This window comes from Leuciscus leuciscus, assembly GCF_965113295.1.
Source record: "Leuciscus leuciscus genome assembly, chromosome: 20".
Taxonomy (NCBI): Eukaryota; Metazoa; Chordata; class Actinopteri; order Cypriniformes; family Leuciscidae; genus Leuciscus; species Leuciscus leuciscus.
In genome coordinates, this window is record NC_138744.1 from 15,403,698 (window position 1) to 15,428,587 (window position 24,890).

Here is a 24,890-nt window from a genome sequence, read left to right on the forward strand (position 1 = left end):
CCATGGAAGTTGCTGATGATGGAGGGAAAAAAAAACCATGGATGACAAGGAATCTCCTGTCATTGTGATAAAGATTAATAGTTTAATGCCACTAAAAAATCGTGGAATAAGACATTGACATAAAAACTTTTTATCACCCGCCCATTTTGGACAAATAACTGCTCAAATAAAGATTAAAACGCAACTTTTATTGTAAGTTCACACTTTACAGTTGCTTTTATGCTCCAGTTTTGTATTCAATTATACACACATACAATGTTAAAGGTCAAAGAAAGTCACATTCATAAGCTTAGCTACAATACATTTTTACATTTACATTCTCCACATTTCAGTATGACCCTGTACTTTCAAATATGTAAAATAAGCTGACGTCATTGTTTTGATACAGTGTGATCACAGGCTCACTCCTATATAATCACTACAAGCCATAGATATACATTAGCTCAAGGCCATTCATTTCTTCACCTGTGTGTGTTCTGGAATTAACTATTAGCACTGGAACAGGAGATATTGCTAATTAACACCAATGCTATAAATAGAGTTTTGTAGGCAAAAGAAAAAGACCTGCGATCACAGCAGCGTGGATGTGTGATTCACTCACTTATTTCAAGCATCTGTTTCAGCATATCTTTACTTGTTTTTCACTGAATGTAATTGTGTCTCTCTCATGCAGGCAGCTCCAAAGCACCTTCTTCCTCTCCGCCCCCTCGGTTGGCACGGATCTCCATGAGCGTACGGGCAAATTTGCTCCAGTCGTCTGTATGTGACATGGCCAACTGCTAAAATAGACACACAACCAACTTCTGCATCACATCTTCACGGTAGAACAGAATTAGTGACTTGAAATTTGCACATTGTTTGATCTGTCTGTGTATTTGGCTATGAGTGCAAATATTTATAATTCATCCAAATTTTAGAGAATGACTTGTTCTTGTACTCATGATGTAGGTGTTATTACCTCTCCCACATCATAGATCCAAACACGGCCCTCTGAATCACCCACTGCCACCTCTCTGCCCCCCGTTGCCCATCTGACCCGGTTCAGGGCACATCCTCCCTCCACAGTCACACTTGCCGACGGCACCTGGTACACACAGAAAACTTGTTTTGGAATGTAAACGTAATAACATTGTGTGGAAACATGATTCATCTAATTTAGTTCAAAGCAGACTATTATGAAGTAAAGGCAATTTGCATGCAAATATGATGAGGTAGGATGCCCCCACTCCAGCTGAACAGTATTGACATTCATTTTGAATACAGTAGTCAACATTTGAAGTGGATCAAAAAAGTGAATCAAAGTTAACCTAAGACAAGACCGGGTATTGTTCAAAATTCATGTATAACTTTGCCGAAAGGTTTTGATCCACTTCAAATGTTGACTACTGTAGATAGTAGTGATCTGTGAAATCTTTTTGTTTTGTTGATTTGCTAATTTTGCTGACTTGATTTGTAGATACAATAATTCATTTAAATGTGTACAATAACAGTTATTGTTTTTCTTTTCTTTTGAAGTAAAAATCAACCCATATATAATTTATAGAATTATATAGTGTAATTCAAATGGATCTTTCTGACTGGAATTCTGCTATTTGATTGGCCATTTTTCAACTAAATGATCAAATTGCATTTATAATTGCACAAAATCAAATTACATGCGCATCCATCCATAATAAAAGTAATCCACATGGCTCCGGGGGTTATTAAAGGCCTTCTGAAGCGAAGTGATGAGTTTAATATTCATATTTAACACATTACAAAGTAAAATTCTAGCTTCCGGCCAAACGGCCATGCGCACTTTGCGCAGTCTACTTATGCCTAAAGCACAACTTACGCAACTTGTGACGTCAGAAGTAGTGTAGTGCGTCATGGCGTAGCGTAAATATCAGCAGTACGTCACATTACTCGCATAAGTTACGCTTTAGACTTAAGTGGAATCCGTATGTTCGTTTGGCCAGAAGCTTTAAATATGGATATTTTTCTCACATAAACGCATTGCTTCGCTTCAGAAGGCCTTTATTAACCCCTGGAGCCGTGTGGAGCACTTTAATGATTGATAGATGCACTTTTATGGACTTCAAAACAGAAACGGCCATTCACTGCCATTATCAAGCTTGGAAGAGCCAGAACATTTTTTAATATAACTCCGATTGTATTCATTTGAAGGAAGAATGTCATATACACCTAGGATGACGTGAGGGTGAGTAAATCATGGGCTAATTTTCATTTTTGGGTGAACTATCCTTGAGAAAATAGTTATTTTAAATTGTAAATAATATCTTTTATTTTATTTTTATTTTTTTATCAAATACGTGCAGCCAAAAATTACTCAAAAACATTTAAAAAAATCTTACCTCAAACTTATGAGCATACATAGAATATTTCATTTAGTATTTTACATGAATGATACAAAAAATCTGGGATAAGTTTACCCCAGGTTTACCTTGGGGTTTTTGCCCCAAGTAGGAAGTCCTCTTACACTAATATTAATTAATGTATGTAATGAATGTTCTTAATATAACAGAAGACAGAATGACTGAGTAAATAATGTAATGACCTCTGTGTAGTTGTTGAGATTCCAGAGGTCCAGACGACCATTGCCATCAACTGTAGCAAAGAGCGCTGGATGAACTGGAGACCACATGACATCATACACATAGTCTGCATTGTCTTCAAAAGAATAGAGGGGCTTGTTATGCTGTTAGAGAAATGAAAGTTATATTTATAGAATGCTTAAAAATCAAAATACATATTGAGCAGCACAAGTTCCAATACAACTCTTACTTTGGTTGACCACAGTTTGACAGTCCAGTCAAATGAGGAAGTGGTAAAGAGATGGGAGAAGTCAACAGAACCCACAGCGTTATGGCAGCTGATCCCAGTCACAGGCCCCTGATGCCCATCGAACATTTCACCAATACCAGCCTTACTGCACGGGACAAGTTAAACAAGTTCAAGGTAATAGTTGTTTTTCATAAAGTGTTTTTAATATTCACAGACATTATTTAAGAAAACAGTTGACCCAAATATGAAAAGTCTGCTATTAAATCAGAAGATAAAGTAAGACAACACTTAGGCCATCCAAGCGTAAAAAGAGTTTTCAATCATACTGAGTGTGCAGGTGTATAATATGTTCTGTTACAGGAACCACCAACCTTCCATGGCGGGATGCTGTGTAAACGGTGCCCTCCTCACTTCCTACCACATAATTATTCACGTCGCTTGCAGGAAAGGCCATGCAAGTGACTGCCACAGGCTTTGACTTGTTGTAGATCAGCTCCATACTTTCCTGTGAGCAACAATAGACATGTAATTGTTCTAAATCAATCTAAAATGGCAATCATTTTCCATTTGTCTAAATGTGTTATATCTGGACACCTGAGGCTGTGAGAGCATGTCCAGACTCCAGGAGCACATCTTGCCATCTGTGGATACTGTGATCAGGTTGTTGGCATTTTGTGTTCCGACCACATTCACACAGTATACAGGATGCTGCAATAAATTGGTAAGATAACATGGAATGAGTAATAAAATCCATATGAAACAGGTTTGACATCTATATTATTTTAAGGAGAGGAAATGATTAGAATATTTTTCTAAAACAAATAAGGGATTGTTTTGCCAAATAATAAAATAAAAAAAATTTTTTTTAAACGTAATTCTCATCAGATGCGTTTTGCAATTTACAATAACAGGTTTCTCAGAAATATCTTGGGGTTGAGTTTCTGGGTCACCTCATTGACCTGGCAAACTTGTTTTTTTCAGCTCACATTATTAACCATTAAACTACCATCAGACTGAATTAGGTTACCTGTTTTTCCAGCACACAGAAGGCATTTCATATATACTAGTATTATATTATATTATAGTATTATACTTTATGACATTATAATATAATATTTAAATACACAACTCTGGGGTAACTAAGACTTTTTTTTAAAGAAACTGATACTTTTATTCAGGAAGGATGGATTCAATTAATCAAAAGTGACAGTAAAGACATTTCTAATGTTACAAAATATTTATATTTTAAATAAATGCTGTTCTTTTTCTATTCTGAAAATGTATCACGGTTTCCACAAAAATATATAGCAGCTGTTTTCAACATTGAAAATACTAAGAAATGTTTCTTGAGTACCGAACCAGCATATTAGAATGATTTCTGAAGGATCATGTGACACTGAAGACTGGAGTAATGGATAATAAATAAAATAAAAATAAATAAAATATTAAAATATTTTAAAATAGAAAATAGTTATTTAAAATTTAAATAATATTTCACATTATTACAGTTTTTACTGTATATTTGATCAAATAAATGCAGACCACAGGATCATGAATGGTAGTGTATATATATTTATATTTTTAAACATATCTGTAATTGGTGCTCTTACAGTGTGTGCACTTGCAGACAGGGGCGTCCTTTGCACTGGGGTCCTCCTGTGACTTCGATTGTCCCACAGTGCTATCTGTCCTGAATAAGTGCCTCCGATCACCAGGTTAGGATGAAACTGAGCAAAGCCGACTGACATCACTGAGGACTACAAGGGGGAAGCCATAAAATGCATTAGTAATTACTTGTGCCGATTTTAAACTTCCTTTGCTACGTTTTATTTTTTGGCATAGAGGACGTCAGCCTGCCCTCCATCAAGGTCATTTGGCACAAAGGGAGCATACAGGGAATGAACTGAACAATGAGAGTTCATTTATCAGTGACATCAGAGCAAACACAGAATGATGTGCATTAATGACGCAGACAACATCCGAAAGTTGAGCTCTATTGTTTGTGTATATTGTGTATAATTCAATTTCGATTCTGGTCTTTTCATTAAAAGTTGATTGCTCACACTCATGCTCAGTATATACATTTTTTTTTATTAAAGTATATTGAAATGCAGCCGAAAGGAACATCTTTAAGGTATTAAAGGTTTTTAATTGGGAGCAACGGGAATTCAAACCTGACAGTGGAATATGTACTCGGGGGTCATCTTCTTAAACTTCATATTCCAGACCAGCACAACTCCATCTGGCTCATGAGGCGCATCCTCATTAGTGTTGTATGAGGCCACTAGCAATTCAGGATACTGCAAAAAGTATACTGGGAGCGTTATTTGTGACTAACACATTTGCATTAGGCATTGCTTATATTAATGCAATTTTAGAGTTAACTAATGTTCTTATTAATAAAGTACCTGTGGTGACCAATCCAGGGAAGTGACGACTCGATGTTTAGACCAATGCTCGTCATAGAAATGTCGATTAAAAGACAAGTTTGATCCGGCTTGCATGTCCCTGATAACAAAACAAACCTTTGCATTCTGGTACAATCATCCAAAACAATTTACAGTAAGTTTCCCAGGAGTCACTTGAAGTTGAGTGCAACTCTTCAGTTTCTGGGTCACCTCATTAAACCTGATTTCAAACCATTAAACCACCATCATCCTACATTAGGTTAAATAGACCTTTCTGGTACCATCTAATGAATGACTTTTCTGTAATCATATGGGAATCTGTGCATGTTTGACTGTTATATAAGCCTCCGCTCTGACCCTTCTTTGTCCTCCATATCTCGCCCACTGTAGTCAAAGAAAATGTCCGTATCCTCGGCCAGCACTCGCTCCACTACACGGATGCTTCGGTCGAAGAAAAACAGGAAATCCTCTGAATGAACAATCTGCTCTTTCTCCTCGTTGGTGAGTTCTCTAGGATGAACTAAGACACATATTCATACAGGTCTGTATGATGTTACACTTCTTATAAATGCATTACTTTCTTTTTTAAAACTGTGATTGTTCTTGCCTTCTTCATCCTCCTGAAGCTTCTCCTCCTCTAGCTGCTGTGGCACCGGCTCAGATTTGGGCACTGCCAGCTCCTCATCCTCCTCCTCTGTGGAAAATTGACATTTTTGGAAACACTGTAAGTGATGAGATGAGTGTAATGGCATTTGTTTTGTGGGCAATTTATATAGTATATTTAGTTTAATTTGTATGGATATCCATCCATATTATAACGTAGGAATAAAAACAGCTCTTTACCCTCAGGCTGATCAGATGAGACAGGGGTCTGTGTCTCTTTAGAGTATGACACCAGTTCTTTTGGTATGAAATCAATCTGAACAATTTTTGATGCTCCAAGCCTTTGCATCTTGCACCTAAGAAATCAAGCCAAACCGAGAACATGTTAATGTATGTTTTTGTTTGTTTGCCTTTGGACTACTTGAAAGCATCCTACTAAAGTCTTAAGGCCCGTTCACACCAAGGGTGATAACTATAAAGATAACGATAATGATATAGTTCTAAAAATCGTATTAAAAGAACAATATTAAAGGAACCATATGTAAGATTGTGGCCAAAACTGGTACTGCAATCACTTTCAAATTCCCCTGACTCGAGGTTGCCAGTTAGGCTGCAGGATCCAGCAGGAACGTAGGCTGCTACAAGGAGCTTCCAATGGCAAGTGACGAGTCCTACACAGTACGTTTTTTTTTCGGACTTTGTCACGACGTATTTCGGATTCATAACGAGGTCTTTTAGGTTTCGTAACGTTAGACATTTTTTATCCGACAAGTTTGTAGCTGTAGCTGTGGTAACTAGAGCAGAGCTGGCAACCCGGATGCCGAAACACTACTGACTTCATGATTGGTAGATAGGTGGAGGGTGGAGCATCAGGCCAAAACACAACATGACAACATCAACATCAGTTGAGGGCTGCAACTTCAATGACAATATCCTGGCCGGACTACTGTTGTCAGTGATATAAGTATTTGAAATGAACATGATTTCTTAATGTCTAGTGACATATCAGGGCCATTTTATGATTAATTGAAATACATTTCTTACATACGGTTCCTTAAAATAATAGCAGAGCTATAAAGATACAGAGAAACAATATTGTTGGAATCACTTTCAGAACGATTTTATCCAGCTGATGAACCATAAAAACATTGACAGCCAATCAGAATCCATCCTGCTGTAACGAGCTTGAGCATTTAAAGAGACAGACAAGCACGCACTTCGAACAAACAGTACGATATCGTCCGCTGGTGTGGACGCTAATGTAGTTATCTTTATAGTTTTCATTCATGGTGTGATACGGTCACAGTAATGAAATTTTGTGTGCAAAAAAAAGTTTAATTGTGAATAGTGTAGCTATGTATGAAGCACTTCTAATTTCCAAGCAGAATTCTGTTGGTCAGCGCAGCAAATTCGCATGACCAACTTGAAAACGGACGAAATCTGTGGTGAACTTTTTCGCCCTTATGCGAAACTCCCAATTTATTCTACATTTCTCTGTTGAGACTGAATGTTTCCTATATCAAATCTGAGATGGTAGTCTCACCCATGAACAGAATCTGCAAGAAGCTGAAGAGCTAAGGGGTCGGTGTCCCATTGCAACGTCCTAGAGAGATCAGAAGAATACATCATATAATAGTTAGGAGGGATAAGACCAAGAGCATGCATGATTAGGTCCTGCAGCTTCACCAGCGGTGCAAAACCCTCTTCATGCAAGATTACATGAAATAACATACTGTCTTTTGAACTAAAATCACATATAGACTTTGGCATTATACTCTTGAACAGCTACAACAGAACCACATCCACTGATGGGTGATGCATCAACAAATGCTAGGACCTAACAATGACAACATCAACACTTCTCCTTCCTTACCGATATCTGATGTCCCCATCAAAGATGTAGGGAAAAGGAAAAACATCAGACTTAGTCTTAAGGGAAATGCAAAACAAAATACTAAAATAAAATAAGTAGTCCAAAAATCAATAGCCAAAATATTTTGATGTAAGAAATGCAATGCAAAACTTCCCTGAAAATGTCCCTCAAATAATTTATAATTTTCTTACAAAATATTTAATTTCTCCTAATCAACCATAATATAGTAAATCTGTCTGATGTCTTGATAAGAATGTATTAGCAAAATATAGATATATAAATTAAACTGCAATCAGTCTCACATCCAAGCTCACATCCTTTAAACCAGGAATTTTCAAAGCTTTTGATGCCAAGGACCCCCAAATATGATGATCACATTAAAATATGAAATCAGTTAAATATACAATATTTATATTAAAAAAGCCACTTATACTGTATGAGAAAAAAAACAACATGATATGCAAAATGAAATAACTAGCTTTTAGGTTACTATACTGACAAATTTGTTAAAATACTTTCTGAAAAATATCTGACTAATTGTATTGGTATATTTGTTCTACCAATTATTAGAATATTGTTAAGTGTATAAACCTAAAGAGAAATTCACAATGAATATATTTTTTAAATATTTTTCCAGTAAGCTTTGATCATTCTAAAAATATTCTTAAAATAAATTCAAATATTGTTTCCCTCCTTAAGAACCCTCCTGCAGAACCCAGTTTGAAAACCCCTGCATTAAAACACTACTTCCATATACATTCACATATAAGGAAATATATAAAAGTATTTCAAAATGGTTTAAAGGTTGAGATACAGTCTGGTGTGCAAACAATCACTCGTGCAGATTTCATACCTTCCCACTGTCCCTCCATCTATGGACTCTTGACTTCCAGTTTCACTGGCCGGGCTCACTGATTGCGAAGAGGGAGACATAGGGGTTGGGACTAAATAATGAAAATAACAGGTATCCCATGTTAAAAGCTGCAGTGGCTGCACTGATGGCCAGCAGTGGCAGACACAGGCAAATCAAAATGAACAGAATGGATTGAAATGGTCAAATCAAAGAGAAAAAAAAAAAATCCAAAAGGAAAAACAACAGGAGAGATTGTCAAGCGAATTTCACTTCTCTCTAAAACGATAGATCTTCAGATTTATGATGATTACAATTTTACATGGAATATCACCTTATAAATCTATTTATAGAGTGTGCCACAGTGAAGTCTTGCTCAAATATAGCCACAGTGTAAAAGACAGGAGTTCAATAAACTGATTATTAAGTACTGATGAAACTTCTTAATATTCATCTAATAAAAGTAATTGTTTTGGAGAGGAATTCATGACCTAACTTATCGATAAATACTACAAAATCTGATTTACATCTAGCAAAAATTCTAATGAGGACACAAGCCATTCCTGCACAGATGATAAAAAAAAATGCAAAAAAAATTTTTAGACCTCAAATACAGGCCAAAGCGACATGCCCTTTATCAATAAAACAGCAAAAATCAGTCCAAAATGAACCATACCCTTGAGAGAAAGAAGTGTGCTTTGTTGTATTGAATGTACACTTGTAGTGTACTTCAAATAAAAGTATAATAAAAAATTAAAAAACTTTACTTGCAGATAACATATTAATGAAACAAAAGGTTACATAAGTGTACTGTACTTAAAGAAAGTACACTTTCATGATTGTTTTTAACACACTAAAGTACACTTAAAGTGCACTTATGCTTTAAAGTACACTTATTTTGATGTGTTGACTAACATACTAAAGCATAAGTACTTTATTAAAAAATGTAACTGTAGTGTTTTATTCGATATTTCATTTAAAGTTAATATATTTGATGTACTAAATTGCAACCTTACAAACAGAGGTTACATTACAAATCATTACAAACAGGGCTAGAAATGGAGTGACTCAAGGGGAGAACAGAGTTCCAGTTCAAAATGTAATTATGAAATTACATATAAAAGTAATAAAGTCCTATACTTAAGAGGGTAAAAAAACAACAACTCTAACGTTCTGCTAATTGCATTTAATATAAATTATAACAATAATATATTTTTATTTGATTGCAATTAACATGCAATTCACAGTCCAAAAACATTACATTCAGTCTGCACTTAAGTATATTCAATATTTTAATTATTTTCGTATTAACTACTCTTAAAAAGTATATGCTAGTATAGTGTACTTCTTTTTCACAAGGGTAGGGTGAAGCCCTATAGGATATAGCTCTAAAGGCTGCTAAGTGGGAGAAAAAAGAACTCTTTTGCATTATAAAGACTCCTGATGATTCCTTTTATCATTTAATTCAAGCAGGTGCCATGCACATTGACAAAGATGTATCTCACACACATTATGTACATGCACAGACAGCTGTATGTTCTGTATCATATACCTAGAGGTGGTTCTGGTGAAATTCCAATGCTCTGCAGGAGAGCCTCTGTCTCTCTTCTCTTCCTGTCTAGGTCTGAGTCTTCTGACACGTTTTCAGTCCTCTGAAGCATCTCAGACTGCATCACAGAACAAATATTTGCAGGTGATAAAATGATAAATAGTATATAGAACAAAAAAAGCACTTACCTCTTTCTTCTTTCTCTCTTCCTCCTTTCTTTTTTTCTCCTCTCGAATCTGGGCTAAGCGCTGTTTTTTGCGCTCAAGCTCAGCTTTTAGGTCACTTCTTTCAGCCATCGTTGTGTTGTTCAATCTATGTATAGTATGAACAGTTTTAGTTTTAATTGTAGTATTCATGCATACATGTTACCATGCTTCAAAATACATCAACAATGTCACAAACTTTCCAAGAAGAGGGACACATTAGAGGCTATCCAGGGAATGTGCTTTGGTTTGGTCTGTTCTGTCTACATTATGCATTTGGCTGAATTTCAGTAGATGAAGTTATACATCCAGCTTCATTTGGTTGTATACAGAGAAGACCAGCCTGTGTAAAAGCCCATTAGTCTAATGGACACAGACACAGTCCAAGCTTAAATACTGTGACTGCAACGGAATTAATACAGAATACATCGAGAAATGCAATAATGAAACTGCTATAAATTATGAAATAAACAAAGAAATACAAAAATATAATGTATAAAATCTCTTAGGTGAATCTCCTGTACGTATAAATACCAAATAGCGCTGTGGATGAAAAAAACAATACACTGCATACTAACCTAATATTCTGCAAAGAAAAATGACGTGACTCTGGTTCATAAATGCACTTGACTGACAGGAATGATAACAGAAGACACGTAACAGCGAATTAAAGTAAAACACAATCCTGTTCATTGACAAACGGTTGTCGTTGCATTTAAATGAATGAAAGCATTAATGCACTCCGCAACAAAGGCTCTTGTAGGCTATATTGCATTTATATTTCAATGTAATAATTCAACTGTACCGCCTTTATGTCGATCCAACCAGGGCAAAGTCTGCTGCGGTCTCTCGCGTAAATACTGAAATAACAGGCTAAATCTACACATGAGCATCAACCGCTAAATGAAAACACAAAGCATCACCAGTTTACCTCAGTCTCATCAGCACCCAAAGCCGGAAGTGCTCAATGCTGATACGTCATAAACGCCTCCCAGCAACAGCGGGCAGCGCTTTAAGATCATGCATCTTAGTGAGCTGCCTATCTAGACAACGTTCAAATGAGTCTATGGTGCCAAAAATAGTCTAGTTGGGCGGCACGATAGTTTTTGAAACGGAGCTTCAGTAAAGTAGCGTTGATTTTTTTTTTCTCAGCAAGGATGCATTAAATTGATCAAAAGACGTTTATAATGTTGCGAAAGATTTTAGTCCAAATAAATTATGTTCTTTTGAACTTTATACTTATTAATACTTTTTTCAGGGTTCTTTGATATCATAGTTTCCACAACTGTACTGTATTTGTGTCAAATAAATGCAAGCTTGTTAAGCATAAGAGACTTACCCACCCCAAATTGTTTTTTACCAACTCAGTGCTCAGTAAAATATAAATTAAATATTAAAACATAACAAATTATTATATAATCCAAAAATTATCTGGAACAGACAGGGTCTTGTCTAAACAAAGATGTATTCATGTTTGCACAGAAAATGATATAAAAGTAAATAAACACTCTTAGAAATGGTAAATTACATTTCATCAAATTTTATTGAAATTGTTAAGACATTTCTCATTTTTAAATACAAAAACATGAAAAAGATAATACAAATGACATTTACCTTAAAAATGTATGGGGGGAAAATAAAAATATTTCATATACAAAATATTAAAAGCTAGGATTAGTGTCGATAAGCTGTGCAGGGTTCTCAAGTCATCTAAGAACATTTTCTTTCAGCTCTGCTTGAATGTGCGCCTGGTTCCACACACATTGGTCCTGTGATCAGTGAGAGTGTATGGAGCTGGTTGAGGGTGAGATGAAGTCAGTCGCTCTGGCCCTGGCAGCTAATTTCGTCCTCAGTTCTCTGATTTCCTGCATCAGCTCCCTTTCCTTAGAGTCAAGCTCCCCTCGGCCACGATCTAAAGAAACTAAGTTGCAGCGACATGAAAGAGAAAGCTTTTATCGCTTGCCACTTTATATCATCATGTTTGGTTATGACAGTGCAGCTCACAGTTTATACAGGGCTGCCAACCTTTGAGTTTAGCTTGGAGTGAGAATTATGGAAGAAGAGGGGGGATTGGGGGGGTTGTACAAAAAAGACCTTCCATCACAAGTGTATTGTGATTGTCAAAACATTTGGTAACTAAACAGAATTTCATGAAGTTTAGTGACAACGTTACAATGTGTACATGATACAATGACTCTACTGACTACTGTTTTTATTAGTCCTTGACACAAATTTCACGATTTCAATTAATAAGCTAGCGAATTAGATTTCGATCTTGATTCAACATCGATTCATTTGAATAATTTATCAGGTACAGTATAGCGATGTTTCATGTCATTTTTCTCAAGGAAAAAAATCTCTCAACTAATGCTGTAAACATACAGGGAGCCCTGTCAGCTGGTATTATTATTAAAGGTTAAAATGAACAATTCAAATAAATCGAATGCAGTTTTTATAATAATAACAACGTCATAATATTCTTAATGAGTAAACATAATAAATATTTAATATAGTTCATACATTTAGTAAAATAGTTAATCTTTCTAGCTAACTAACATGCTATGGTTATTAAATGGCTTTCCTGAGGTAAATGTAACGTTACGTGACATTGTTTACATACAAGTTGCATTATTGATTTCTTTCCATGGTTGAAACACTGATCAAACGATTACATGATGAGACATGATACATTTCGGTAAGTTGTACTGTATTTTTCAACATACCTTCTGATGTTCATGTTTATTTACTATTAACTAGTAGTAAAGAGGAAAAGATTATCATTTCACATGCCGCTTGAACTGAGCCGCTACAGCGATCTGTCACATCACATTACAGAGTGTAGTTACACAGTTCTTCTTTGCTTTTCGTAATTTTTTTTCACTGCAATTGCGTGAGAGTTGGCAGCCCTGGATTATACTAATAATACTCACAGCAATCATCAGATTGTGCATTCAAGGAAGTGTTAGTGGTCTCATTTTGGGGCTTGTGCAGCAGGCCTCTGGACGAGCAGGGAGATCGGAGTCTCTTTTCCTTCTGTCGATCTACAATCACACACAAAAAAATCTCCATAACACACAGTACACCTAGAGGGATGAAAACCAACCACTAGACAACTCAATTACCTCATGTTAACATGTAAAGTTGAACAGACTATCACTTAATGTGCCCCATCATGCTTTTTCGGATATTAGCATTTTTTTATTATTATTCCGGATATTACCTGTTAGTAAATGTCGAAGGTCTGCAAAGTTTCAAAGATCAAAGTGCAAGATAAATGGAGTTATTTTCTCCCAAAATAAAGAACTGATACTGAAAAGTCTTACTGTCTGAACTAACCTAGGGTTTGTAACAAATTTGCATAATGTCAGCCTATTGTATTCATTGGCTGGCTGGCTATTTTGACCTGCCCTCAAACACTGTCGTTGTAGCTGATGCCTGGAAGTGTTTTGTTCGTGACATTTTGAGAAGATGCGATTTGCACTGTATAAGCAAATTTATGCACTCCAAAAGGATGAGATTGATTGCATCTCAACTGTTCTTATCAGTGTGTATACTAGAGCTGAGGAAGCCTCCAGAGGTGAAATTCAGATATGGTAATTGGCGTTTAATTTCTGACACATGCAGTAAAAGGTGGACCAATCACAAGAGACTGGGCCATCTGATCAATCAGAGCAGAGTAGGCTCTCGGAAAGGAGGGGTATAGAGACCGAATCCTTCATCAAACCGTTTCAGACACTGTGAGAAAAGAGGTGATGCTACATTATGAGAAAATGAAAGTGTTTTTTGACCTTGGATGCATGTTGACCTATTGTACCTCTAAAACAAAATTAGGAAAATTAAGAAATTAAAATAGCATAATAGGGGCACTTTAAACTGATTGCATCATCAAAAGGAAGTAATATTAAACCTGTAACCATATCATGAATCCTTTATTACGTTTTGTGAGAAGTCTTTGTCTTAACTCACTTAGTAAATCCTCTAGACTCTTTTGCAGTTTTCCATGATGTTGCTCAGTCTCTTCTGTTTCCTGAGAGATAAGTGACCTCCGTTGGGCGTTAACAGTGGCGGCCGCCCGTCTTTCCTCCTCCAGTTCAGCTTGTTTAGCTACTACATCATCCCACTGAGACCATAACAAAATAATGTCATTGGGCTTTCGTATGTTGTAATGAAAGTGAATTACATTTCTTATGAATCTTATCTACTTGTTACGTTAAACATAACACTAAAGGTGTGGTCACATTTAACAATGTTCGATGAATTTTCACAGGGAAAATCTAGTCATTTCAATAGGAATCCACACGATCGTAAATTTCATGTGAGGGTTGATCACGCGAATGACTAACAGAAAGCAGTTTAGCTTGAAAGTGACCTGTGCTTCATAAATCACTACACTATTGACAAAATATCTTTTTGCCCACAAAAACTTTCCACAAATCTGACTGCACCTTAACATGTAAATTCTCACCTGCTTTCCCTCCACTTCCAGCATTAGCTGCACTATTTTATCCTCTTTAGCACATGTTTGTTTGCTGAGGTTCACAAGTCGCTCTCTTTGCTTCTCTTGCCTCTCCTCCGCTTTTTCCAATCGCTTATTCACCTCGGCCTGCCAATCAGCATCCACTTCCATCTGTCCCACCTCTGCCAGAGACTCTTCCAGCATCTGAAAGAGTTTGAATTCTCATAATTGGTTTCATCAACATTTTTCAACAATCAACTGCAAAACACAAGACTGTTAAGGAGAAAGAAAGGAAATGCAGAAAGGAAACAGGATCAGGGTGGAGTTAGATGTCTGACAAAGATAATCAAATGCACTTCATGAAAACTGTAGAGACATACCTTTTTGTTTTTCTGGCTGATATCTCCATCTGTCTGAATGAGGTTTTGAAATGTAAAATGGTCTATTTCAGCCCTGTGTCTCCTTGTATCCACTTCTGCTCTCACCTCTTGACTCACTCGCTCTTGCTCTTTGGCCAGTTGCTAGTAGGCCAAACATATGATGATCAGCTTTGGCTATGTACATCTCAAGAGTGTCCGAACCAGCTCACAGAGGGCCATCTTCCTGTTAGTTAAATCCCAACCCTAATTAAACACACCTAAACCAGCTAATCAAGGTCTTCCAGGTAGGTGTGTTGGGGCAGGTTGGAGCTAAACTCTGCACGAAGATGGCCATCCAGAAGGAAGATTGGACACTCATAGTGCATACATTTTGCAGAAAAGAAAGTTTTTTTTGGGTGGCCAACCTGTTCAAACAGTTGTCTCTGGGCGTCCAGTTCCATCTGTCTCACTTCTATATCTTGAACGGCGGCTGCAGTCTCCTGATCTCGCAGTGCCATCTAAGTACAACAATAAACATGTAAATAACCTGCCAAGCTTTACACAACCCTGGCCTGTCTTTCTAAATAATACATTAATCTAACAAAGACTTTGTGAAACATACACTACCATTTACATGTTTTAGATCAGTAAGATTTTTTTTTGTTTTCAATTTTTTTTATACTTTTATTCAGCAAGTAAATAAATAAGTTAAATTGATCAAAAGTAAAGGTGATGATACACGAGGCAACTTTTTTGAGCGATGTTGCTTGGGCTCTTTCCCATTAAGAATGGGCCACAAATTCTATCTGGATACTTTAGATCAGTCGTGGGCTCTGTGTCTCACCTGGTTGTCCGTTGATGGCGACATTGCCCAGCAACATTGCTCAAAAAGTTGCCCCGTATATCATCACCTTAAGACATTTATAATGTTACAAAAGATTGTTTTGTTTTTTTCAAATAAATGCTGTTCTTTCTAACTTTCTACTCAAAGAATCCTGATAAATGTATTGTGTTTTCCACAAAAATATTAAGCAGCACAACAGTTTTCAACATTGATAATAAAATGAAATTTTTCTTTAGTATCAAATCAGTATATTAGAATGATTTCTGAAGGATCATGTGACACTGAAGACTTGAGTAATGATGCTGAAAATTCAGCTTTGAATTGTAATAATATTTCACAACATTATTTTTGATCAAATAAATGCAGCCTTGGCAAGTATAAAATAATTCTTTCAAAAACATAAAAAGCTTTTGAACTGAAGTATAATATGATTGATTCATTTACATAAAAGTAAAATGGCAACACATGAGTACAAAGCAACCTTTCTCTGAATCTCGTCATCAAGTCTCTTGAGCTGTACACTGCGCTGATCCTGCTGGTGCTTCAGAAAACGTCTTCTAGCAGAATCAATCAGATTGAGTTCCTTCACCTTCAGCTCACGCTTCATAGCAGCCAATCTGAACACAGCAAGTTACGTCAAGTGAGTTTTGTGTGTGAGAAACTGCTAAATTAAATTTAATCAATATTGAGAATTCCTGCATAAGGAGAGAAATCGACCTGGCTCTTTGTTGTGAAAGTTTACTCTCCTCTTCCTGTAGAATCCTTCTCCGTTGCTCCTCTCCTTGCAGAAGCAGCTCCTGCTGTTTGTACCAGGCCTCAAACTCAGCCTGCTGTCTGACCGCCTCAGCATGCAGCTGCTGAACTTCCTGTCTAAATAGACAAACATAAGCAGAAACCTTTTTGTAAAAGGTGCGCCAAATATGAAATATTCCAGTCATATCACTACTACAACTGAACAAAATGTTGCACCTCTCCCTTAGATATTCCACTTCTTGTTGCCGGATCCTCTCACGTTCTTGGGACTGGTACTCCACTATGAAGGTGGGGTATTTGTTGAAAATGGGGTACTGTCCGTGTGTCAGAGGTTCAAAGTCACTCAGCGCAGAGCTAGGATGAACATCTGCAGGGGTGCTGTCCATCAACCGATAGGTTTCCTTCAGCATAGCACCGATGTCCAAGCTATTCCGATGATGGAAAAAGTACTACATTGGGAAAGATTTCAACAAAATAAATAATAAACAAAATAATAAATGAATGTATGCATTTGTAATAAATAATAATAGTAATAATAGATTAAAAAAGTATATATATATATATATATATATATATATATATATATATATATATATATATATATATATATATACTGCCTTAATTCTACATGGCATTGATTCAACAAGGTGCTGAAAGCATTCTTTAGAAATGTTGGCCCATATTGATAGGATAGCATCTTGCAGTTGATGGAGATTTGTGGGATGCACATCCAGAACACGAAGCTCCCGTTCCACCACATCCCAAAGATGCTCTATTGGGTTGAGATCTGGTGACTGTGGGGGCCATTTTAGTACAGTGAACTCATTGTCATGTTCAAGAAACCAATTTGAAATGATTCGAGCTTTGTGACATGGTGCATTACCCTGCTGGAAGTAGCCATCAGAGGATGGGTACATGGTGGTCATAAAGGGATGGACATGGTCAGAAACAATGCTCAGGTAGGCCGTGGCATTTAAACGATGCCCAATTGGCACTAAGGGGCCTAAAGTGTGCCAAGAAAACATCCCCCACACCATTACACCACCACCACCAGCCTGCACAGTGGTAACCAGGCATGATGGATCCATGTTCTCATTCTGTTTACGCCAAATTCTGACTCTACAATCTGAATGTCTCAACAGAAATCGAGACTCATCAGACCAGGCAACATTTTTCCAGTCTTCAACTGTCCAATTTTGGTGAGCTTGTGCAAATTGTAGCCTCTTTTTCCTATTTGTAGTGGAGATGAGTGGTACCCGGTGGGGTCTTCTGCTGTTGTAGCCCATCCGCCTCAAGGTTGTGCGTGTTGTGGCTTCACAAATGCTTTGCTGCATACCTCGGTTGTAACGAGTGGTTATTTCAGTCAAAGTTGCTCTTCTATCAGCTTGAATCAGTCGGCCCATTCTCCTCTGACCTCTAGCATCAACAAGGCATTTTCGCCCACAGGACTGCCGCATACTGGATGTTTTTCCCTTTTCACACCATTCTTTGTAAACCCTAGAAATGGTTGTGCGTGAAAATCCGAGTAACTGAGCAGATTGTGAAATACTCAGACAGGCCCGTCTGGCACCAACAACCATGCCACACTCAAAATTGCTTAAATCACCTTTCTTTCCCATTCTGACATTCAGTTTGGAGTTCAGGAGATTGTCTTGACCAGGACCACACCCCTAAATGCATTGAAGCAACTGCCATGTGATTGGTTGATTAGATAATTGCATTAATGAGAAATTGAACAGGTGTTCCTAATAATCCTTTAGGTGAGTGTATATATATATATATGAGAGTCATGGTTTACATTTACATGCTTGTGGAGCATGTCACAAAAATGTATCAAAACTCAGCATATAAGTTACTAGCAAGCTCTTGTGTGCCATCTGAACTCTTGTTTTGGGTTGGTGCATAGAATAGTCTCTTCTTCTTCTGCTCGTTTTTCCTGTTACTGCATGACCCCTTCTAGATTGGAGTGTGGATCAACTGTGACTGACTTTATTCACTGTCTGACTGTATGCACCGAACCGTGACGTCCGTACCGTGATTGTTCTGGACGAATACATGTACCGTTACACCCCTAATAAATATATGAAAAAAATTAAATCCCTGAATGGGATAAACTTGTCTTGATAAGCCAAATTTATTCTTCATAAAATTAGCTCAAATGGTTGTTGAGCGTAAAAAAACATAAAAATGTCTAATGTTATACCTCAAAGTCCTTCTTGTCAGTACAAAGCAGTAGCGGTGCTCTGCAACAGCTGACATAAGCCACCACAGCCATTAGAAGGAACGAGGGATGATTTGAGAAAACGTTGTCAAACAGTTTTAGCCACTCTTCTGTCATCAGGACCTCAGAGAACAGGGTCTCAAGAAGGGGCCACACATACAACTGGAGAGGAAAAGCAGTGTGTAGGGGATTTTCTTCATCATCTTTGGCTTTAAGATAAAAAATTATTTGAAAGTCAAAGTCTATGTCATATAAACACTTGTGTCAATGTCTTTTACCTGTGAGGTAACGCCACAGGCAACAAAATGCTGAAGCAGCTCTTTATCATGATGGGCCAGCACATTCTCAGCCAGGCTCAGCACATTAAGCGGAGGGTTGGGAAAGTACTCAAACCAGTGTTGGCACCAGTTCACTGCAAAAAAGCAATCCAAGACACTTAAAGTCTCTCCACTATGGACAAAATCATTGAATCACTGCCAAAGAGACCAGTGTGCGTCACCCAACACCACACTACTATCTTACACTACCAACCAATGACGGTGGCCACAACTTCAAAGCAGATCAGTGGATTGTTCTGGAACAGCTTGACAAATGGGAAGGCCAGCAGGGGGAGATAATCAGTCTCGCCAAAGACAGCAGCCCAGTGAGCAAGAGCAGACAGCACTCTGTCAGGTTAAAAATGAAAAGACAAATATAACTAATTTAAGATTCTGACATATCATTATGGTGGGCAAATCTATTTGTATATAATTAAATCATCAATTGATTGATGCTGTGTCCACCTCTGTAGGCCTCTTTGTAGTTTGTGGCTTTTAATGGGGTACCGCTCCTGAAGGCAAATGTATGCTGAGTGCAGGCCTTTGTCAGTCAGACTACTGAAAGCTGCATGGTTCTCAGGTAGATGCAATAGAGAACGCCAAATAAACATCCTGCAGAAAAAAAACAAATATACACACAAATAAAACAAAGACGCACACTACAGATAAACATTAAATCAACCAAATATCATTGCTTTAGCATGAAACATTTATTATATTACCTGTATTTGGCTGGGTACTCTCCAAACGCTCTTAGTAACGCTTGTAGTCTTTTCTTGTTAAGGCCATTGGGCAAATCATTCTACACAAAATAGATTAAACAGATAGGATTATAATCAGGTTATAAATTGTGGTTGGAGAATGTATTGAAAAGGCAATACAGAGGGTGTCACATGATCCCAACCCCTCAAAAAATAAATCAATTTAATAAAATTTATGCTGAATAAAAACAGAACCTCTTTGTCATCCAGTGTAGAAACAGCAGGCTGTAAAACTTTGGATTGTATTCTGCGTCCTGATGTTTTCACAGGACGCTGACCTGCCCCAGTGTGCACCTTAATTTTCGAACACAATCCTACATTGATGTTGCCTTTAGTGACCTGTTTCAACAAAGGCTGGGGAGGCTACACAAACAAACACTTGTGATTAGCATTTTTAGGAGTAAAAAATATTATTATTTTTAACACAAACATATTATACTACCGTTCAAAAGTTTGAAGTTGGCCAGATTATAAAAATATATAATTCTTGTTCACCAAGGCTGCATAATCAAAAATACAGTTAAACCAGTGATATTATGATAGATTATTACAATTTAAAAGAACTAATTAACATGACCCTTCAGAATTGTATATACAGTGAGGAAAATAAGTATTTGAACACCCTGCTATTTTGCAAGTTCTCCCACTTGGAAATCATGGAGGGGTCTGAAATTGTCATCGTAGGTGCATGTCCACTGTGAGAGACATAATCAAAAAAAAAAAATGATATGATATGATTTTTTAACTATTTATTTGTATGATACAGCTGCAAATAAGTATTTGAACACCTGTCTATCAGCTAGAATTCTGACCCTCAAAGACCTGTTAGTCTGCCTTTAAAATGTCCACCTCCACTCCATTTATTATCCTAAATTAGATGCACCTGTTTGAGGTCGTTAGCTGCATAAAGACACCTGTCCACCCCATACAATCAGTAAGAATCCAACTACTAACATGGCCAAGACCAAAGAGCTGTCCAAAGACACTAGAGACAAAATTGCACACCTCCACAAGGCTGGAAAGGGCTACGGGGAAATTGCCAAGGAGCTTGGTGAAAAAAGGTCCACTGTTGGAGCAATCATTAGAAAATGGAAGAAGCTAAACAGTAAACATGACTGTAAATCTCCCTCGGACTGGGGCTCCATGCAAGATCTCACCTCGTGGGGTCTCAATGATCCCAAGAAAGGTGAGAAATCAGCCCAGAACTACACAGGAGGAGCTAGTCAATGACCTGAAAAGAGCTGGGACCACCGTTTCCAAGGTTACTGTTGGTAATACACTAAGACGTCATGGTTTGAAATCATGCATGGCACGGAAGGTTCCCCTGCTTAAACCAGCACGTCAAGGCCCGTCTTAAGTTTGCCAATGACCATTTGGATGATCCAGAGGAGTCATGGGAGAAAGTCATGTGGTCAGATGAGACCAAAATATAACTTTTTGGTCATAATTCCACTAAACGTGTTTGGAGGAAGAAGAATGATGAGTACCATCCCAAGAACACCATCCCTACTGTGAAGCATGGGGGTGGTAGCATCATGCTTTGGGGGTGTTTTTCTGCACATGGGACAGGGCGACTGCACTGTATTAAGGAGAGGATGACCGGGGCCATGTATTGCGAGATTTTGGGGAACAACCTCCTTCCCTCAGTTAGAGCATTGAAGATGGGTCGACGCTGGGTCTTCCAACATGACAATGACCCGAAGCACACAGCCAGGATAACCAAGGAGTGGCTCTGTAAGAAGCATATCAAGGTTCTGGCGTGGCCTAGCCAGTCTCCAGACCTAAACCCAATAGAGAATCTTTGGAGGGAGCTCAAACTCTGTGTTTCTCAGCGACAGCCCAGAAACCTGTCTGATCTAGAGAAGATCTGTGTGGAGGAGTGGGCCAAAATCCCTCCTGCAGTGTGTGCAAACCTGGTGAAAAACTACAGGAAACGTTTGACCTCTGTAATTGCAAACAAAGGCTACTGTACCAAATATTAACATTGATTTTCTCAGGTGTTCAAATACTTATTTGCAGCTGTATCATACAAACAAATAGTTAAAAAATCATACATTGTGATTTCTGGATTTTTTTTTTTTGATTATGTCTCTCACAGTGGACATGCACCTACGATGAGAATTTCAGACCCCTCCATGATTTCTAAGTGGGAGAACTGGCAAAATAGCAGGGTGTTCAAATACTTATTTTCCTCACTGTATATATAAAATTGTGAATGCTCCTGAATGAAATGTATCTGTAGTAGATTTGCTTCTATTTGCAATAGCCCTACTGTGCAGTAACATGGTGTGGTATAGCCAGGATGGGCAATGATGGTAAAATAAAGCTACCCTCTCTAAACTGCTATGCTCCCCGCTACGCTCTGCTCACATGCTCTGATAATAATACCTTTGTAGGACTATACATTATTTGGATAATTGGTCAAAAAAAAAATCTGTTAAATCTGATTCTGTTGCATAGAACTGAATAAATAATAATCTATTTTTTAAATTCAGTATCATAAAAAATTATTTTATTTAATTCAAGTGCATCCAGAGTTTTCAGTGAATCAATCAATCAATCAATCAATCAATCAATCAATCAATCAATCAATCAATCAATCAATCAGTCTATCTATCTATCTATCTAACCTTAAGCCTATTATTAACCATTTACAACAAATAATACATAATTATTAATAACAACAATATATTTACCTTACTGATTTCTGGGGAAAGACTTCGTACATCATAGATTTTAAGAGCACCGCTGTCCATCACAGCAGCAATATGGTGGCCTTTAGGACAAATGGTTGCCGAGGTGATGGCGTCCTCGTAGGACCCTATTTCAAAGAGCTGCTTGCATGATTGAATGTTGATAAAGCGCATGACACCATCTTGGCTCAAAACGCCCAGAGTCTGAGGACAGATCATGTATTAGTGTGATTATTTCCACAATTAAATTATAAACTGGATCATAGGGGTGAACTTTTTAAGTTAAGTTCAGTAGTTTTTATTCTTCTCATTGCTGAGTGTTAGAAAAAAACAAGAATGTCTCTGGAACAAGAGCAAAATATGTTGAAGTCTAACCAAGATGATTCCATATTACACAATACACCGAGTATACAGTTGATAATAAATACATTTAGTAATAAAATATTATGTATAAATTATAAGGCATGATTTCAACGTTTTTTAAGGTGGCAGACAACTGATCAGTACCTGGTTGGATCCGCCATCAAAACTATCCGCCAGGAAATCCAGAGATCTTACTGTCTTGACTTTTGGAGGCATCAGAATTACTCTCAAGAGCTGTCCACTGTCCAGACACCACAAGTGGACTAAGTTGGAGCGTCCAGCCGCAGCAAGTGTTTTCCCATCTCTACAAAGAAACAAAATGATTACATACAATACAACACACCAGTCGATGCTTTACCAATTTTAGGGTCTAAGTGTAACAGCCTTACTGTGTAACAGCAAATGTCTTGTAGTGGATTCTGGGTCCATCCTGTGGAACAGGCAGCTGATACTTGCAAAAAAGAGTGTCGCTCTCCCAAGCAAAAATGGAGTCGTCGCTAAAACAGCTGAGAATGGTGTTGCTGTGTGGGAGAAAGAAAACCTACAACAAACACACAGGAATGAGGGACTGATGCAGAGCTGTTACTATAATATGATGCTTAAAAGGATGATTCACCCAAAAATGAAAATTCTGTCATTAAATTACGCACTAACATGACGTTCAAAGCCCATAAGACTTTTGTTCCTCTTCAAAACACAAATAAAGATACTTTTAATGAAAACTGATAAGTTATGTCTAACCTTTTGTATGCCAACTGATTGACGAACATTAAGCTTCCTTTTTCTCTGGAAAGTGTCAAGGTTCCAGAGCTGAGCGGTATCAGAAGAAGTGCTGATGGCGTAGCTGCCTGAACTGTGGACGGACAGGGAAGAAATGGCACCCTCGTGACCCCGCATCCAGCTCACTAACTGTCTGGTGTCTGGAAACAGTAGTTTGTGCTTGTCAGAAGAACAGTTAAACATTTGCAGGTCTATGTGAGAAAATATAACATGTCATACCCAGACTGTAAAAAGAGGTCTTACCTTTGTCAAAGCACTTAATGGAGTAATCAGCAAGAGCAACCAGGAACTCTGTGGTTCTTCTCAAGTTGAAAGCTAAAGCAGTGCATGCTTGGCCTGTTTTCTGGACCAGCTTGAATCTGTCGAATGTGACAGTGAAGGTTTTATTATGATACATCAACAGGAAAGAACACTTATGGAAAGTTACAGGGAAAATGTTTTCTATACCTGTTTCTGCTAATGTCAAACACATAAATATTGCCATGATGATCACCAGCAAGAAAGGACTCTCCTGTGGTGTCGAAAGCCACTTGTAAGAATCGAACCGTTTTGGTTTGACGAGCAGACGCGTTTCGGATCACAGTGGCCAAGACGCTGTGAATACATAAATGCATTAATTAATCTCTTCTCATTGTATAAAACAGTTTGCTCCGTGCTGGTTATGTCAAACTTACCCATATTTTGTTGATACTAATTTTCTGTGCCATATTTTCCCATCTTCTCTGGACCCAATATCTGTAACTTGCATGTTTAGCATCGACTGAGACTCTGCAACTGTTAACGTTACTCCAGCAAACAGCCTCCCGCCTCACACAGGCATCACAGCGGGAAATTCAATGACTGCAACGATTTTCATAAAGTATTAATGACTGCATGTCATACTCGTTATTGAACCTTAATCTCATATGGAGATTAACAGTAAAAGTGAGAAAAACAGTTATGTTAGTGTTTGTTAAAGGGTCGAAATAAAGAACCAAGCAACAAGACGCAAGTTTCAGTTAGAGGAAGTGACGCATGTAAACACTTGTTGGCATTATGGGTATTGAAGTCGTACGGATTTAAGGAAATGTCAC

At 37.6% G+C, this 24,890-nt stretch overlaps 2 protein-coding genes and 1 long non-coding RNA gene across 8 annotated transcripts in view; 1 reads left to right on the plus strand and 2 right to left on the minus strand.

Annotated features, from left to right (window-relative positions):
- LOC309483734 overlaps positions 1-18,859 on the plus strand; it is a 72,987-nt gene extending 54,128 nt beyond the window's left edge. Inside the window, exon 3 of the long non-coding RNA XR_014200636.1 lies at positions 18,046-18,859. This is a non-coding gene — a long non-coding RNA (uncharacterized lncRNA). The remainder of the gene's footprint in view (positions 1-18,045) is intronic.
- dync1i1b (dynein cytoplasmic 1 intermediate chain 1b) lies at positions 191-11,214 on the minus strand. 6 transcript variants are annotated; one of them, XM_082149674.1, is made up of 17 exons: positions 11,202-11,214; positions 10,256-10,379; positions 10,071-10,185; positions 8,522-8,579; positions 7,339-7,398; positions 6,036-6,151; positions 5,800-5,886; positions 5,550-5,712; positions 5,193-5,292; positions 4,959-5,084; positions 4,395-4,541; positions 3,379-3,492; positions 3,156-3,289; positions 2,785-2,929; positions 2,558-2,698; positions 959-1,084; positions 191-779 (listed from the first exon to the last, which is right to left on the minus strand). In XM_082149674.1, the coding sequence occupies exons 1-17, from the start codon at positions 11,210-11,212 to the stop codon at positions 666-668; spliced, it is 1,881 nt and encodes a 626-aa protein (XP_082005800.1). In that variant the 5' UTR covers positions 11,213-11,214; the 3' UTR covers positions 191-665. The 6 variants fall into 6 exon arrangements, with proteins under 6 accessions (XP_082005800.1, XP_082005799.1, XP_082005798.1 ...); XM_082149673.1 differs by having other exon boundaries at positions 191-776; positions 8,522-8,612; XM_082149672.1 differs by having other exon boundaries at positions 8,522-8,612.
- On the minus strand, positions 11,795-24,839 carry tbc1d31 (TBC1 domain family, member 31). Its single transcript, XM_082149663.1, has 22 exons — positions 24,492-24,839; positions 24,265-24,411; positions 24,061-24,176; positions 23,779-23,957; positions 23,427-23,578; positions 23,182-23,341; positions 22,678-22,878; positions 20,177-20,344; positions 19,943-20,022; positions 19,686-19,832; positions 19,435-19,568; positions 19,182-19,315; positions 18,886-19,065; positions 16,899-17,131; positions 16,647-16,799; positions 16,411-16,546; positions 15,511-15,603; positions 15,107-15,247; positions 14,736-14,930; positions 14,237-14,390; positions 13,201-13,311; positions 11,795-12,191 (listed from the first exon to the last, which is right to left on the minus strand). The coding sequence occupies exons 1-22, from the start codon at positions 24,572-24,574 to the stop codon at positions 12,046-12,048; spliced, it is 3,243 nt and encodes a 1,080-aa protein (XP_082005789.1). The 5' UTR covers positions 24,575-24,839; the 3' UTR covers positions 11,795-12,045.
- Between the last annotated feature and the right edge of the window lie 51 nt (positions 24,840-24,890).